The 15,873-nt window shown below is 43.1% G+C and overlaps 1 protein-coding gene across 1 annotated transcript in view; it reads left to right on the top strand.

The window, feature by feature from the left end:
* Window positions 1-1,119: 1,119 nt before the first annotated feature.
* LOC132820022 (sodium- and chloride-dependent neutral and basic amino acid transporter B(0+)-like) overlaps window positions 1,120-15,873 on the top strand; it is a gene marked incomplete at its 3' end in the record, with an annotated part of 109,512 nt that continues 94,758 nt past the window's right edge. Inside the window, exons 1-3 of the mRNA XM_060831949.1 lie at window positions 1,120-1,466; window positions 4,390-4,498; window positions 13,103-13,256. Coding sequence (XP_060687932.1) covers window positions 1,120-1,466; window positions 4,390-4,498; window positions 13,103-13,256 — 610 coding nt within the window. The remainder of the gene's footprint in view (window positions 1,467-4,389; window positions 4,499-13,102; window positions 13,257-15,873) is intronic.

The raw sequence follows: 15,873 nt of genomic DNA, 5'->3' as shown, positions 1-15,873 counted from the left end.
TCTGAGATTTTCCCTGTCTGATGCGATCTGAAACTGCTCGACAGTTTTCGATCTGAGACATAGGACAGAAAAAGAGAGCCATTGTCTACGACTCTTAGAGAGTCTATTTTGGGTTCAAATCTAACCTGAAATCCAGGATTATTGTCTAAATTAACTACCTACCAAAGTTAAAGGTGGTCATGCACCACCTGACATTGTATTGTGGATGAAGTCTTGTAGAAATATAAGGGAACAAATTGAACAACAACTTGACCATCCTACGACCCTGACTAAAATTTGTCTAAAGTATGGAAACTCCATGGGCAGTGGTCCTGGATGATAATAAATGGGTCTGGGGAAAGACTACCCATATAAAAATAAGAAAAAAAATTGCTGGTCACTCTGTGTAATACAACAACTCAGATAGAGACAAGAAATAATTGAAAATTTGAATTATGGTAGAGAAAGTCATCGGTCTAAGAGAGCAATAAAACCTATTTGAGAGGAATTAAAAACCACAAGAAAGAATTGTCACTAACTCAAAATGAATTAGAACATCTAAAACTACGTCACACACATCACCTCCTCCCTACCTGATTGCCCCATTGTATCCAAAACCCTTGCCTCAACCAGCCCCTCCAGGTGATGGCCCAGATAAGATTCGTACTATCAGTGGTGCCCACTGCCCTGAGGGATGTTCTGACACATCCAGCAGTTCAGAAGATAAGAGGCACCCCCTGTTGTCATGAGGCCTGTATGGAGGAAACGACAGAAGGGAAAAAAAGTAAAGATTGAGGGAGAGGTTTGGGATAAGATATAAATTTATCCAATCTTAATCCATGAGACAAACTAGTAGAAAGATGGCCCAAAGAATTGTCACACCTGAAGAAGGGGGTATGAAAACATGGAAAGGGTTAGAAAAACTCAAGAAAATATCTACCTGACACTCTTTGGATGGAGTTCTAATCTTGTTTGCCACAATGGGGAACAATGCAGGACAAACATTGTACTGCAGGGTTAACAACCACATGGGACAGGAAGGACAGACTTTAAATCACAGTTGGCAGACAATCCACAATTGGCTGCAAGAATTTGGACCATCTAAAACTGATTGGAGTAAAAAACCTGCATGCCAACAGAATGGACGTGAAGATGTTAAAAACTTTGCAGAAAGATTTGTTGATGTCTGGATCAAGCTTCCTGGTCGAGCTCCTAATAACAATCCAAGAAAGAGGACAAAATTTGGTCCCAGTAAAGGCTGCTTTCGGAGCAGCCTTACAGCTTGAACTAGTTAAGATGTTAAAAGTACAATGTCATGATTTGGATAAAAGCCTACCCTCTTTTGGTGAAGTAATAGAGGAAGCTAATCGTCTGGGGGCAAATATAGAATTGAAGCTCAGAGCCATGCAGACCATAGAGGCTCTAAACACTGAGAAAAACCCAGGGAAGTGCGACAGTTGTGGAAAAGAGGGTGATTTGGCTAAAAGGTGCAACTTAGAAAAGGGAAATACCGACAAAAACAGCCCCCAAACTGGATAAGAAAGAGTCTGGATGGGAGAGGTTGTCCTTGAACGAGCATCTTATGTTATTGGAACAGCTCCAGCGCTGTACTGAACTTCAGGTAAAAGAACTCATTAATAAAAAACTAGAGCAACCCATCTCCATCTTTGAGTCCATTATTTTCACGGCCATCGAGAACCATTCGGATAGCTGCTATATTTTGATGGGGTGGGTGATAGGAAAGTTGACTGCCTTTTTGACATTAGTGCAGAACTAACATCTTTACCCCTTAATTGATGGTCATGATTTACCTTTGAGGATAGTGGAGAACTGCTGTAGGAGTAGGGGGGAAAGAACTAAGACTTGAGAAAACTAAGCCTCTGCCAATAAGATTGAAGCCAACGAGATTTTTACATGAGTATGGGTTAGACCCATACCACAGGCCCATTAGCGATGGATGTATTAACTCAATACATTTGCTGTTACACTTTGAGAATGGCCATGTTATTTGGTCAATACACATCTCAAACAGGAAGAATGGCAGAATCATCCCATTTGGGCAAAGGACAAAAATGGCTGCGGCGTTAAAGATGATCCACTTTTACTGGAGTTCTCCCATCATGTACTAAACAGCCAACAACGACAGTAAATCTGGATGCATCTACTGCAGAGCTTTCACAGTAGCCCTACTATATTCCACATGGCTTTGCAAGATCATTTGCGGGAATTGCCTTTGATAACATCCACAATGATTCAGTATATGGGTGATATTCAAATAGCATTCCAGACTAAGGAACAGCATAGGGCAGTTTTAAGCATTCTCCTTGATCGTTTGTACTCTTTAAGGCAAACCTGAAGAAGGTGCAACTCGCCCAAGAAGAGGTAGAATACCTGGACAAAACATTTCAGCAGAAAACATGAAATAAGGCAAGACTGGACAGCCGTTACTTGAACAGCCAAATAACCCACTACTATTCGGGAATTCAGATCTTTTCTAGGTCATTGTAATTTCAAGTGAAACTGGATTGTAGTTGCGCACATCTAGCTCCGCCACTGAATGATCTCCTGAAAGAAAAGAGTGAATCCAAGGAGACTGACCCAAAGCAGCATTCTGCCTTCAAAAATTAAATCTGCTGTGTGCTCAGCCTCAGCTTTGGGTGTCCAAATAATAGGAGACCTTTTCACTCTTCATGTACATGAAAAAGGACAGTTATATGAAAGCTGTACTGCCTCAGGAAACACTGACACACAGCGGCCCACTAGCTACTTTTCGTATCATGCTCGGTTGGACCCAGTGGTGCTGGATGGGGTAGCCATTTGAGAGCTATGGAAGATACCTCCAAGGTGCTAATAGCCACAGCATCCTGTATTGGATCAGAAACTGATTGTGAAGTGCCCTCACACAGTCCTTGCCATGTTGTCTATGAACCAGGCCTCCCATCCTCTTGGAAAACTCCCACCTCCACCTTGTTGCCGCCAGTTCAGTCCAATTTTGCTCCCAACCCCACAAACCAATTGGGGGTGTGGAGGGGAGAGTTGAGAGAGTGGGGAGGAGGAGGAGGTGAAGAACTGATAGGTCAAAGGCGAACATGATTGTGCGGAAATTCTGCAGCAGCTCGGGTGGCAAAGGAACCCTTGCAAATTTCCCCGATTGAGTTATCTTCATAGACATATCTTTGTTTGTTGAGAATGGGTACTCAGAACGCCAGCTGGGCTGTTACTAGCCTGCATGAAGTCATAGCCCAAGGAGGTCTGTCAGCGAGCACTTCAGCACAGCAAAGTGCTCTTAGCTGTAGGAACCCCAATTAGAATTGGGGGTGAAGCTCATAATCTCCGAAATGCTGTACAATTACCACAAGAAGTCTGCATTTTTAAACTGTAAAGTCCATATAAAGAAAATCCCATGGAATTCTAGCTGTTTTTAGAAGCTGCTAGAAAGGCAGCCTCTGAAGGTAGTGCCTGACAAAGAGACAGTAACACCTAAACTGCAGACTTTTAGTCGCAAGTGACAAGATTTAAAACAATGAGGGACAGTGTTCATGGGAAGAAATGTGGCATGGATTGAAGAGGACTGAAATTATGTGGTTATTGGTGTTTGAAGGCAGAGAGACAAATAAACCGTAACACCAAAAAACGAAAAAAAAATACTAATGACATTTCTTGCACAGAAAATTTATTGGTGGGGACATTTGTTTCTATTACAGATGATGGCAAGGCTCTAAAAGAGTTAGTGAGGAACAGGATTCAAGTAACATACGCTATTTGTGGCAAATCATTTTGCAACATGCAAAAATAATCCTGGATCAACCACAGTGATTGCACAATTGAGACCTCTGGCACCTGCTGGGCTCTTCCAACATCTCTTAGATATCCCGACCAAAATGTCAAGGATATTCAGAGGTTGAGTCACTGTTAACAAATTGTCAAGCTGGGTGGAAGCATCTCCCATTCGGCAAGCCACGTCCAATCATACCACTACCGCCCTCTGTAAGGAATACATTCCCCGATGGGGAATCCCAAGTTGTATAGATTTGGACCAAGAGACTCAATTTGCAGATGCATTGTGCCAGGAAGTGTAGAGACTGCTGAGTATTAAGTGGGAATTGCATTGGCCTAATCACCCTCAGTCACTGCGACAGGTGGAACGCACAAATCGGATTCTGAACCAACACTCGGCTAACTATCATCAGGAAGGATTGCCTTGGCCTCAAGCTCTGCCTCTGGTATGATGTAGCATTTGAGCTATCCATAATTAAACCACAGGTATGAGCCCTTCTGAGGTGATAACTGGAGACTCATGTCTTTACCTGGTACAATTGATCTTAGAACAGCAGATTGTCAACTATTGAGTGATTCATTGTTAAAGCATTTCAGGATCTAACCGATTCTGTTCATTTTGCTTCCCAACAGGTGTCAGCAGCTTGAGGAGATTCCCCTAAAGGTGTTCACGACATCATTCCCGGCAAGTGGGTCTACGTTAAGAAAATACACAAAGAACCGTTGGGTGCCAAGTGGGAAGGTCGGTATCAAGTTCTTCTCCTATCACCTTCAGCCATGAATATGCAGGGCAGGAAGGCTTGGATTCATGCATCACATGTCAAAAGGCTAACACCCCTGCCCCATTGTGACAAAGTTTTTATTTTTGGAACTCGTAATTGTTTTGATCTCTTGGGTCACATGAACATGCACTGTCAGGCACAAGTTGTATGTGAATACTTTTTTGTGCATGTCTTATGTTTATCCTGGACATACGAACGTCTCCAGCTGCTGGGTTTGCTCTCATATTCCCATACATTCAAAGGACGGTATCCCCTTAGACCCATGCCTTTTAATGTATCTGCAGTGGCTGAATGGGTCACTCTCCAGAACGAATCCCACATGGCTGCCATATCTTCCACAGAGAAAGGGATATATTGGGTGGAAATTAATGGCACGGAGGTATGTGGGAATCGACAGGGTACAGTTTTTCGGCATTTGAATGCTGGTATCGAACTCAATTTAATACCGTCCGTATCACCATCACTAATACATCAATGGTGGGAAAACCGTTATGTTCTATTTGTCGCACTTGATTTAAGCCGAAGGGTTGGTTTGCAGGTCAGAGTAATTGTACCTAATATTTTAATGGCACATCTGATGCTTGTCTTCCATCTAAACTTAATTTTATTATCTCACATCAGCAGAAACTTTTGACCACACCTGGCTCCCGAACTATATAACTCAGTTTATCCTGTGCGATGGTACTTTTTTTTGTTTGCGGACTATTGCTTACACGTGGTTACCTCTGTCATGATCTGGTTTCTGTTTATTTAGCTTTTTTAGTCCCTTTTATGTGTCATACTCTACCTTTCATCCCTTATTCTCCATAAACGTTGCAACTCTAAGATAGACAAGTTCTTTGACCTTTGATATTGGCCATATGCTGCATATAAATCCTTTCTGAGATTCAATTACTCTATTCCATATTGGAACAAGTAGTTCATGACACCTCCCAAGCCCTTGATAAGAGTAATGTAGAAATGGTTGCTATTCGAACAAGAACATTACAAAATTACAAAATGGCCCTGGATTGGCTACTATCTGAGAAAGGACGGACCTGTGCCCACGTAGGAAAAGAGTGTTGTACCTACATTCTGGCCAATTCTGAAGAGATCATAAATTCAGCTGCTCATATTCACAAGGAGGTCGACAAACTTAGACAACTCCTTTCAAGTACCATATAGAATTGGGCTACAACTGGTCAGGATCACTTGAAACATCTATCCTCCAGGAGATTAACATCTTTCTTGTTGTTATTCTTGCTTTATATGTATGTATCAAATGTTGTTTTACTCGTGCCCTTAACCCTCCTAAGTTATGACATCAGAAAGCAGGCAAGTGGAACTAGTTTAGTTTGGGAAACATAGTTAGCATGGATGAGTTGGATCGAAGGGTCTGTTTCCGTGCTCTATAACTTTATGAGAATTTTAAATACGCTCAGTTGCTAACTATAACAGTACAGTTGACAAACAAAATATCAAGTACCCTGTAAAGGAAACATCTGGCAATCATAGTCAGAACAAGTTGTGTTGATGAGTAAATTTTGGTCATGCTTAACTTAGCAGATAATCGCAGGACATAAAGAAACATTTTGTAATTGGACATGTAAGATGTGATTGGTTAGAAATACTCAGAGTAAGTGGAGGCTGAGGATTGGGTAAAGGGAGAGCATAGAATGAAGAAATAATGTATAAGAATGTGAGCAAAACACAGACAGATGTGCTTTGCATCACCTTGCTATGTACCATTAACGCCATACTTCTGCAATAAAGACTTCACGAAGGCATTGTGCAGTTCCCTGTCTGGTTATTCCTATTATCAGGAAAACAAGTACCCAAGTACTAGAATTGTAGCATCCATACAGTATGGAAACAGGTCCTTTGGCCCAACAAGTCCACATCGAATCTCCAAAGAGTAGCCCAACTAGACCCATTCCCCTACCCATTTATGCTATATTTACCCCTGACTCATGCACCTAGCCTATACATCCCTGAACACTACGGGCGATTTAGCATGGCCAATTCATCTAGCTTGCTTGGATTGTTGCAGGAAACCAGAGTACCCAGAGGAAACCCGCACAGACACGGGGAAAATGTGCAAACTCCTCAGAGACACTCAGCCGAGGCTGGAATCAAACCTGAGTTCCTGGTGAGTGAGGCAGCAGTGCTAACCACTGAACCACCATGGTGCCCACATCTCCATATTTCATCACAATGGTTTGTGAGGTTTCCATGTGATTAATAAAATCTGGAATTGAATGATGCCATAAAACAACCATCAGTTATTGCAGACACCTACCTGCTTCACCAGAGTCATTGTCAAACAATATTTCTCATGATTGCCAGGTCTGGCCTACGTGTGACTGCACAGCATTGCGATTAACAGTTAACTACCTTTTGTTAGTTAACAGGTCCTCCATGGTCAACAGGTCACTCATTATCAGGGTAATCCAGAATGGGCAACAAATGTGAAGATGCTAACATCTTGTGAAATAATTTTAAAAACGAGAGTAACCTCGCTGAGCTTGGAGCAGATGCATCTAGATACAGGTTGTTTTGCTGTAATGCAGCTGTTGCGTTCTTCTGCAACTCCGCACTACAGAAAATCGTGCTATTGAAATTGTTACAGAGAATTGTGTTGTAGATTGCTACAGAAAATCTGCTCAAGAGAAACTTCGCATTATCCAAACATCACCTATAATTAATTAATCACATTGTAGCCAAACCGCAATGACAAAACGCACATTATAGCAGGAACACCGAGAGTCATTGAGTCATAGAGATGTCCAGCATAGAAACAGAACCTGCGGTCCAACTCGTCCATGCCAACCAGATATCCCAATCCAATCTAGTCCCACCTGCAAGCGCCCGAACCTCCAAACACTTCCTATTCATACACCCATCCAATACCTTTTAAATGTTGTACCAGCCTCCATCACTTCCTCTGGTAGCTCATTCCATACATGTACCACCCTCTGTGTGAAAAAGTTGCCCCTTAGGTCTCTTTTATATCTTTCCCCTCTCACCCTAAACCTATGCCCTCCAGTTCTGGACTCCACACCCCAGGGAAAAGACTTTGTCTATTTATCTTATCCATGCCCCTCATAATTTGTAAATCTCTAAAAGGTCACCCCTCAGCCTCTGATGCTCCAGGGAAAACAGCCTCAGCCTGTTCAGCCTCTCCCTATCCTCAAATCCTCCAAACCTGGCAACATCCTTGTAAATCTTTTGTGAACCCTTTCAAGTTTCACAACATCTTTCCGATATGAAGGAGACCAGAATTGCATGCAATATTCCAACAGTGGCCTAATCAATGTCCTGTGCAGCAGCAACAAGAGCTCCCAACTCCTGTACTCAATACTCGGATCAATAAAGGAAGGCATACCAAATGTCTTCTTCACTATCCTATCGACCTGCGACTCCACTTTCAAGGAGCTATAAACCTGCACTCCAAGATCTCTTCGTTCAGCAACACTCCCTAGGACCTTACCATTAAGTGTATAAGTCCTGCTAAGATTTGGCCTCCCAAAATGCAGCACTTCGCATTTATCTGAATTAAATTCCATCTGCCACTTCTCAGCATTGGCCCATCTGGTCAAGATCCTGTTGTAATCTGAGGTAACCTTCTTCTTTGTCCACTACACCTCCAATTTTGGTGTCATCTGCAAACTTACTAACTAGACCTCTTATGCTCGCATCCAAATCATTTATGTAAATGACAATAAGTAGAGGACCCAGCACCGATCATTGTGGCACTCCACTGGTCATAGGCCTCCAGACTGAAAAACAACCCTCCACCACCACCCTCTGTCTTCTACCTTTGAAACAGTTCCATATCCAAATGGCTAGTTCTCCCTGTATTCCATGAGATCTGACCTTGCTAACCAGTCTTCCATGGGGAACTTTGTCGAACACCGTACTGAAGTTCATATAGATCACATCTACCATTCTACCCTCATCAATCCTCTTTGTTACTTCTTCAAACAACTCAATCAAGTTTGTGAGACATGATTTCCCACGCATAAAATCATGCTGACTATCCCTAATTAGTCCTTGCCTTTCCAAATACATGTATATCCTGTGCCTCAGGATTCTCTCCAACAACTTGCCCACCACCGACTTCAGGCTCACTGGCCGCCTTGCTGATCTTTGAGGGGCCCTACTCTCTCCCTTGTTACCCTTTTGTCCTTAATGTATTTGTAAAAACCCTTTGGATTCTCCTGAATTCTATTTTCCAAAGCTATTTCCTGTCCCCTTTTTACCCTCCTGCTTTCCCTTTTAAGTATACTCCTACTGCCTTTATACTCTTCTTAGGATTCACTCGATCTATCCTGTCTATACCTTAACCAAGTCCGCAATTTCGTTAGTAATCCAGCATTCCCTATACCACCAGCCTTTCCTTTCACCCTAACAGGAATATACTTTCTCTGGATTCTCATTATCTCATTTCTGAAGGCTTCCCATTTTCCAGCCGTCCCTTTACCTGCGAACATCTACCCCCAATCAGCTTTTGAAAGTTCTTGCCTAATACTGTCAAAATTGGCCTTTTTCCAATTTAAAAATTCAACTTTTAGATCTGATCTATCCTTTTCCATCACAGTTTAAATCTAATAGAATTATGGTCACTGGCCCCAAAGTGCTCCCCCACAGACACCTCAGTCACCTGCCCTGCCTTATTTCCCAAGAGTAGATCAAGTTTTGCACCTTCCCTAGTAGGTACATCCACATACTGAATCAGAAAATTTTCTTGTAATGCGCTTAACAAATTCCTCTCCATCTAAACCCTTAACACTATGGCAGTCCCAGTCCACGTTTGGAAAGTTAAGATCCCCGACCATAGCCACCCTATTATTTTTGCAGAAAACTGAGATCTCCTTGCAAGTTTGTTTCTCAATTTCTCTCTGACTATTAGGAGGTCTATAATACAATCCCAATAAGGTAATCATCCTTTTCTTATTTCTCAGTTCCACCTAAATAACTTCCCTGGATATATTTCCAGGAATATCCTCCCTTATCACAAATGCCATCCCCCTCCTCTCACGCCTCCCTTTCTATCCTTCCTGTAGCATTTGTATCCTGGAACATTAAGCTGCCAGTCCTGCTCATCCCTGAGCCATGTTTCTGTAATTGCTAGGATGTTCCAGACGCACATTCCTAACATGCCCTGAGTTCAGCTGTCTTCCCTGTCAGGCCCCTTGCATTGAAATAAATGCCGTTTAATTTATTAGTCCTATCTTGTCCCTGCCTGCCCTGTTTGACTTGCTTCTATTCTCAACTGTACCATCTCAGATCGATCTCTTTCCTTACTATCTCCCTGGGTCCCACCCCCCTAACCCCGACCTTACTAGTTTTAATCCTCCCAAGCAGCTCAAGCAAATTTCCCTGCCAGTATATTAGTCCCCTTCCAAATTAGGTGCAATCCGTCCTTCTTGTACAGGTCACTTCTACCCCAAAGGAGATTCTAATGATCCAAAAAAATGTGAATCCTTCTCCCATACACTGGCTCCTCAGCCATGCATTCATCTACTCTATCCTCCTATTCCTGCTCTCACTAGCTCATAGCACTGGGAGTAATGCAGATATTACTACTCTTCAGGACCTCCTTTTTAAATTCCTGCCTAATTCTCTGTAATCTCCCTTCAGAATCTCAACCTTTCCCCTTCCTATGTCATTGGTTCCAATATGGACAATGACCTCTTGCTGGTACCCCTCCTCCTTGAGAACATTTTGCACCCTCTCTGAGACATCCTTGATCCTGGCACCAGGGAAATATCTCCAAAAACATAAAACATATATATTCTGTTGATAGAGATTTGTCAGACCATGTGAAATTTCTGATGCTGGATTAGTGGTGTTGTAAAAGCACAGCAGTTCAGGCAGCATCTGAGGAGCAGTAAAATCGACGTTTCAGGTTCTGCTCGTCGAGCTGGAAGTTTTTGCTGCAAACGTTTCGTTCCCTGGCTAGGGAACGAAACGTTTGCAGCAAAAACTTCCAGCTCGGCGAGCAGAACCACAACAACGGATACCTGAGCTACAAATCTTCAATCAGATTTTAAATCGACGTTTCAGGCAAAAGCCCTTCATCAGTAATACAGGCAGAGTGCCTGAAGGGTGGAGAGATAAATGAGAGAAGGGTGGGGTGGGGAGAAAGTAGCATAGAGTACAATAGGTGAGTGGGGGAGGTGTTGAAGGTGATAGGTCAGGGAGGAGGGTCGAGTGGATAGATTGAAAAGAAGATAGGCTGGTAGGACAAGTCATGGGGACAGTGCTGAGCTGGAAATTTGGAACTGGGGTGAGGTGGGGGAAGGAGAAATGAGGAAACTGTTGAAGTCCACATTAATGCCCTGGGGTTGAAGTGTTCCGAGGCGGAAGATGAGGCATTCTTCCTCCAAGCATCGGGTGGTGAGGGAGCAGCGGTGAAGGAGGCCCAGGACGTCCATGTCCTTGGCAGAGTGGGAGGGGGAGATGAAATGTTGGGTCACAGGGCAGTGGGGTTGATTGGTGCAGGTGTCCCAGAGATATTCCCTAAAGTGCTCTGCAAGGAGGCGTCCAGTCTTCCCAATATAGAGAGGACCAATGGATACAATAAATGATATTGGTGGATGTGCAGGTAAAACTTTGATGGATGTGGAAGGCTCCTTTAGGGCCTTGGATGGAGGTGAGGGAGGAGGTGTGGGCGCAGGTTTTGCAATTCCTGCAGTGGCAGGGGAAGGTGCCAGCATGGGAGGGTGGGTTGTAGGGGGGCGTGGACCTGACCAGGTAGTCACGGAGGAAATGGTCTTTGTGGAAGGCAGAAAGGGGTGGGGAGAGAAATATATCCCTGGTGGTGGGGTCCGTTTGGAGGTGGCGGACATGTCATTGGATGATTTGGTTTATGCAAAGGTTGGTAGGGTGGAAGGTGAACACCAGAGGGGTTCTGTCCTTGTTACAGTTGGAGGGGTGGGGACTGAGGGCAGAGGTGAGGGGTGTAGACGAGATGCGTTGGAGGGCATCATTAACCACGTGGGAAGGGAAATTGGAAGGAGGCCATCTGTTGTGTTCTGTGGTGGAACTGGTCCTCATGGGAGCAGATATGGCGGAGGCGGAGGAATTGGAAATACAGGCTGGCATTTTTGCAGGAGGTAGGGTGGGAAGAGGTGTAATCCAGGTAGCTGTGGAAGTCGGTAGGTTTGTAAAAAATGTCAGTGTCAAGTCGGTCGTCATTAATGGAGATGGAGAGGTCCAGGAAGGGGTGGGAGGTGTCAGAGATGGTCCAGGTAAATTTAAAATCAGGGTGGAATGTTTTGGTGAAGTTGTTGAATTGCTCAACCTCCTTGCGGGAGCACGAGGTGGTGCCAATGCAGCCATCAATGTAGCGGAGGAGGAGGTGGGGAGTGGTGTTGGTGTAATTACGGAAGATGGACTGTTCTACGTAGCCAACAAAGAGACAGGCATAGCTGGGGCCCATTCGGGTGCCCATGGCTACCCCTTTGGTCTGGAGGAAGTGGGAGGATTCGAAGGAGAAATTGTTAAGTGTCAGGACCAGTTTGGCCAAACGAATGAGAGTGTCGATGGAAGGGTACTGTTGGGAACATCGGTAGAGGAAGCAACGGAGGGCTTGGAGGCCCTGGTCATGATGCCCCAGCTGACTGTGAGGGAACTGAATGGGATTTTTAATTTTCCCAACAGCAAATCCCCTGTGTCTGGTTCACTCTGACAAAGTCCTTTGAAATCTCAAGACTTCAAAATATTGGCGCTGCATTCAGCCTCAATCTGAATGGTCACTCAATAGTCAATCTTTGAATCTTTCTGATAATTGTATGGCAGGCAGGGATAGTAGGAGAGATTCCTGGTCAATTGGAAACATTGAGGTAGTGCAGAGTAACAGCCACCCCACGGTGAAAGCTGCAGACGCTGATTCATGCCATGGCCTCTCTCTATATTGTGTGACCTCCTCATTTCAAAGCATTGGTGAGAAATATGTGATGCAAAATAGATATATTCTGACATTGAGTATTCTGAAACAAACCTGAAATTCTATTATTTTTAGTGTGGAGATTGCATCAGAAATAGTCAGGAAATGTGGACATCACCCAGACCTGAGCAACTAGATCTTGCCCTTTTGGACACATCTTGTCATTCTCACCAGTCATTTACTTGGTGAAAGGCTGAACAGTTCTTAATGACAGTCCTGGAATTTTGGAAAGATAGAACATCTTCGGGCAAGATTTGCTCCTTAAGGTTTACATCCAGCTCCTGAGCAAGCGAAGAAAGTATTCATGGCTGTCTGAAGATGGACCAGAGGGAGTTGGCTTTATCTGAATTCTCACAGAATGAACAGGAAACACACTCTCCAATAGATACAGTGAGTATTTTAGCAAAACATGAAATTACACTCATGTAAAATCCTGAGAAGTGCTGATTCTTTGGGGATTTTAGCTTTTGTGAACTGCAGTCACCCGTCTTGTTTCCAAACTACTAAGTGATTGCTGTTAACTGGGGAATGAAGAAATGATTTTACAGTGGGGAAGAGTTGAACTAAGTGCTTAAGTTTAGATTGAGAAAATCTACTTTCTAATTTAGTCAATTCCTTTCTTTGCCCCAAGAGTGCTGCCAATCCAACAGTGAACAGAAATGATGAAAATGTGAAGAGAGGTAACTGGTCCTCGAAAACTGACTATTTGCTCTCGATGATTGGCTGTGCTGTGGGTCTAGGCAATGTCTGGAGATTCCCTTTCCTGGCTTACAAAAATGGAGGAGGTACTGTCTGGAATTTGAATTAAGGGGATAGAAATGCAGAGGGAGCATTTCAATGATCTTTAAGGACTGTTGGCTTGGATATTGCTCTTGTCAGTGCTTCCCATCGTAACAATTGATGTGGAGGTGCCGGTGTTTGACTGGAGTAGGCAAAGTCAGAATGCAACAACTCCAGGTTATGATCCAACAGGTTTAACCTTCACCTGATGAAGCAGCAGAACCCCAGAAGCTTCTGATTTCAAATAAACCTGCTGGACTATAGCCTGGTCTTGTGTGTTTTCTGACATCCTAACAATTGTGCAGGGGTTAGAAATGTTACAGTCTGGACATGGCACAGTTAAATACTAAAGTGCAAAGTGGTGGTTGAAATTAATTCAAGTGACTTTTGAGCAAATCAGATTGTCTCATTACAGGTTGTAGTTTGAATCTGTGGCCCATTTCTCATCAGGAGTAAAAAGCATTATACTTTTATACCTTTAAATACTTTATATTGCTAAATTCCTAAAACTGAAATAATTCTAAAAACACAACAGAATGTCATTAAGACCCAGATTGTTCCCAGCATTTTCAATAAACAGTAGATTAATAAAACTCATGTAGCCCCTTTTTCATTTGTCTAGTTCAAGTCAGAGGAGACCACATTTTCAGTTTAAATAGGCATAGATTGATTCATTACAAGTTTTATGGAAGATTCGTTTGGAGTTAAGATAATAAAGTCCTTGTCAGCAATATCGACAGATGTTAAGATTAAAACAAGGATAGAAAACACAAAAGAATAAAGTTTCAATCAGTCTTTGTAGCATGCTAGTGGAATCACTGTTAGACTTTACTTACAGCAGAAATACACGGACATCATGATGGATCACAATATTGAACACGTAATTTTGGTCGGTTTATCAGGAATACCCATTGATAAGGTGCTAGCTAAAACAAAGTTGCTGTACCTACTTTACAATCTCACAGTGAGTTATCAATGAACTTCATTATCTCCTGGATTACAGTTATTACTTATCTTCATTTCGATCTTAGTTTGCCTCCAGTAATGTATATATATGCTTATATATTATCCACCATAACATAAGAGACTGAGTCTGGATATCATGCTATCAGAGAAACCAGCAGACATTTATTATAATGATATAAAGTCAAGGATTTTACGCAGGCCAGTCATTATTTGGTGTCGACGATGAGTCACCATGAATATTCTGTGGAATCCCCATTCTAGCACACTCTGAAGGTATTGCCCAGGAAACTGGATTTTCCACTAGACAATTCTCCGATTCTTGGAACACTCCAAAAGTCTCTATTTACATCGGAAATTTCAGAAGGTACTGATGAATTTAAGTAAAATAATTAATCAGGAAAGTTAGATTATTAAATCTAACACCCCTGCCATATCCAGACCCGCTCTAAACCCCCACATCCATCAGATCTGAGTTGACATCTACCTAGCAACTCCTTGCATCAGTCAGATGTGACCCAACCCAACCCAACATTAACATAGAGTCATAGAGTCCTTGTATTCACTCTATCCATGCCTATCATGATATTATACATTTCCATAACAAACTTCCTCAATCTCTTCAGCCCTAAAGAAAAAAGTCTTAGGTTGTTCAACCTTTCCCTATAACTCAGACCATTGCATCCTGGCACCATCCCTGTAAATTTCTTCTGAACTCTTCCCAGTTTAACAACATCCTTCCTCTAGCAAGGAGACCAAAACTGAGCATAACACTCCAAATGTGGCCTCACCAACAATCTGTACAAGTGCAACATAACTTCCCAGCATTTATACTCAGTGCCCTGACTGATGAAAGACAGAATGCCAAAAGCCTTCTTCCCTGTCCTGTCTGTCTGTGACTCCACATCCTCGACAGAACTGACCGCTGGCCTCTACTGTCAATCTGACCTCCTGCCCAGCTGACATCCTATCTAGCTAGTGAACAGTCAGGAGGGAGTTGCCCTGGGAGTCTGCAAAATTGACGCCAGACCCTTGAAGTCTCATGGCTTCAGGTTAAAAAGGGGACAAAAAGGTCCTGCTGATTATCACATACCATCCTCCCTCAGCTGATGAATCAGTACTCCTCAATGCTGAACAAACTTGGAGGAAGCATTGAGGGTGGCAAGGGCACAACATGTCCTTTAGGTGGGGGATTTCAACATTGACCATCAAGACTGGCTCAGCAGTAGCACTACTGATCAAGGTAGTTATGTCCTGAAGAACTTCACTGCTACACTGGATCTGTGGTAGGTGGTGAGGAAACCAACAGGAGTGAAAAACACACTTGACTTCATCCTCGCCAATCGACTGAGGATTGAGTTGTAGAAACAGCGGAGACGCTGAATGTGATCTTTCAAACATCACTGGAGTCAGGAAAGTTCCAGATGATTGGAAAATCGCTATTGTAACTCCCTTGTTCAAGAAAGGATCAAGACAGAAGATGGAAAATTATAGGCCGATGAGCCTACCCTTGGTTGTAGGTAAAATTCTAGAATCCATCATTAAGGACGGAATTTCGAAATTCTTGGAAGTGCAGGGTCAGATTAGAACAAGTCAGCATGGATTTAGTAAGGGAAGGTCATGCCTGACAAACCTGTTAGAATTCTTTGAAGAGGTAAC

The sequence above is a fragment of the Hemiscyllium ocellatum genome, chromosome 11 (genome assembly GCF_020745735.1).
Source record: "Hemiscyllium ocellatum isolate sHemOce1 chromosome 11, sHemOce1.pat.X.cur, whole genome shotgun sequence".
In the NCBI taxonomy this organism is placed as follows: Eukaryota; Metazoa; Chordata; class Chondrichthyes; order Orectolobiformes; family Hemiscylliidae; genus Hemiscyllium; species Hemiscyllium ocellatum.
The sequence above is the reverse complement of the archived record's forward strand: the minus strand, read 5'-3'. Positions and strand labels throughout refer to the sequence as shown.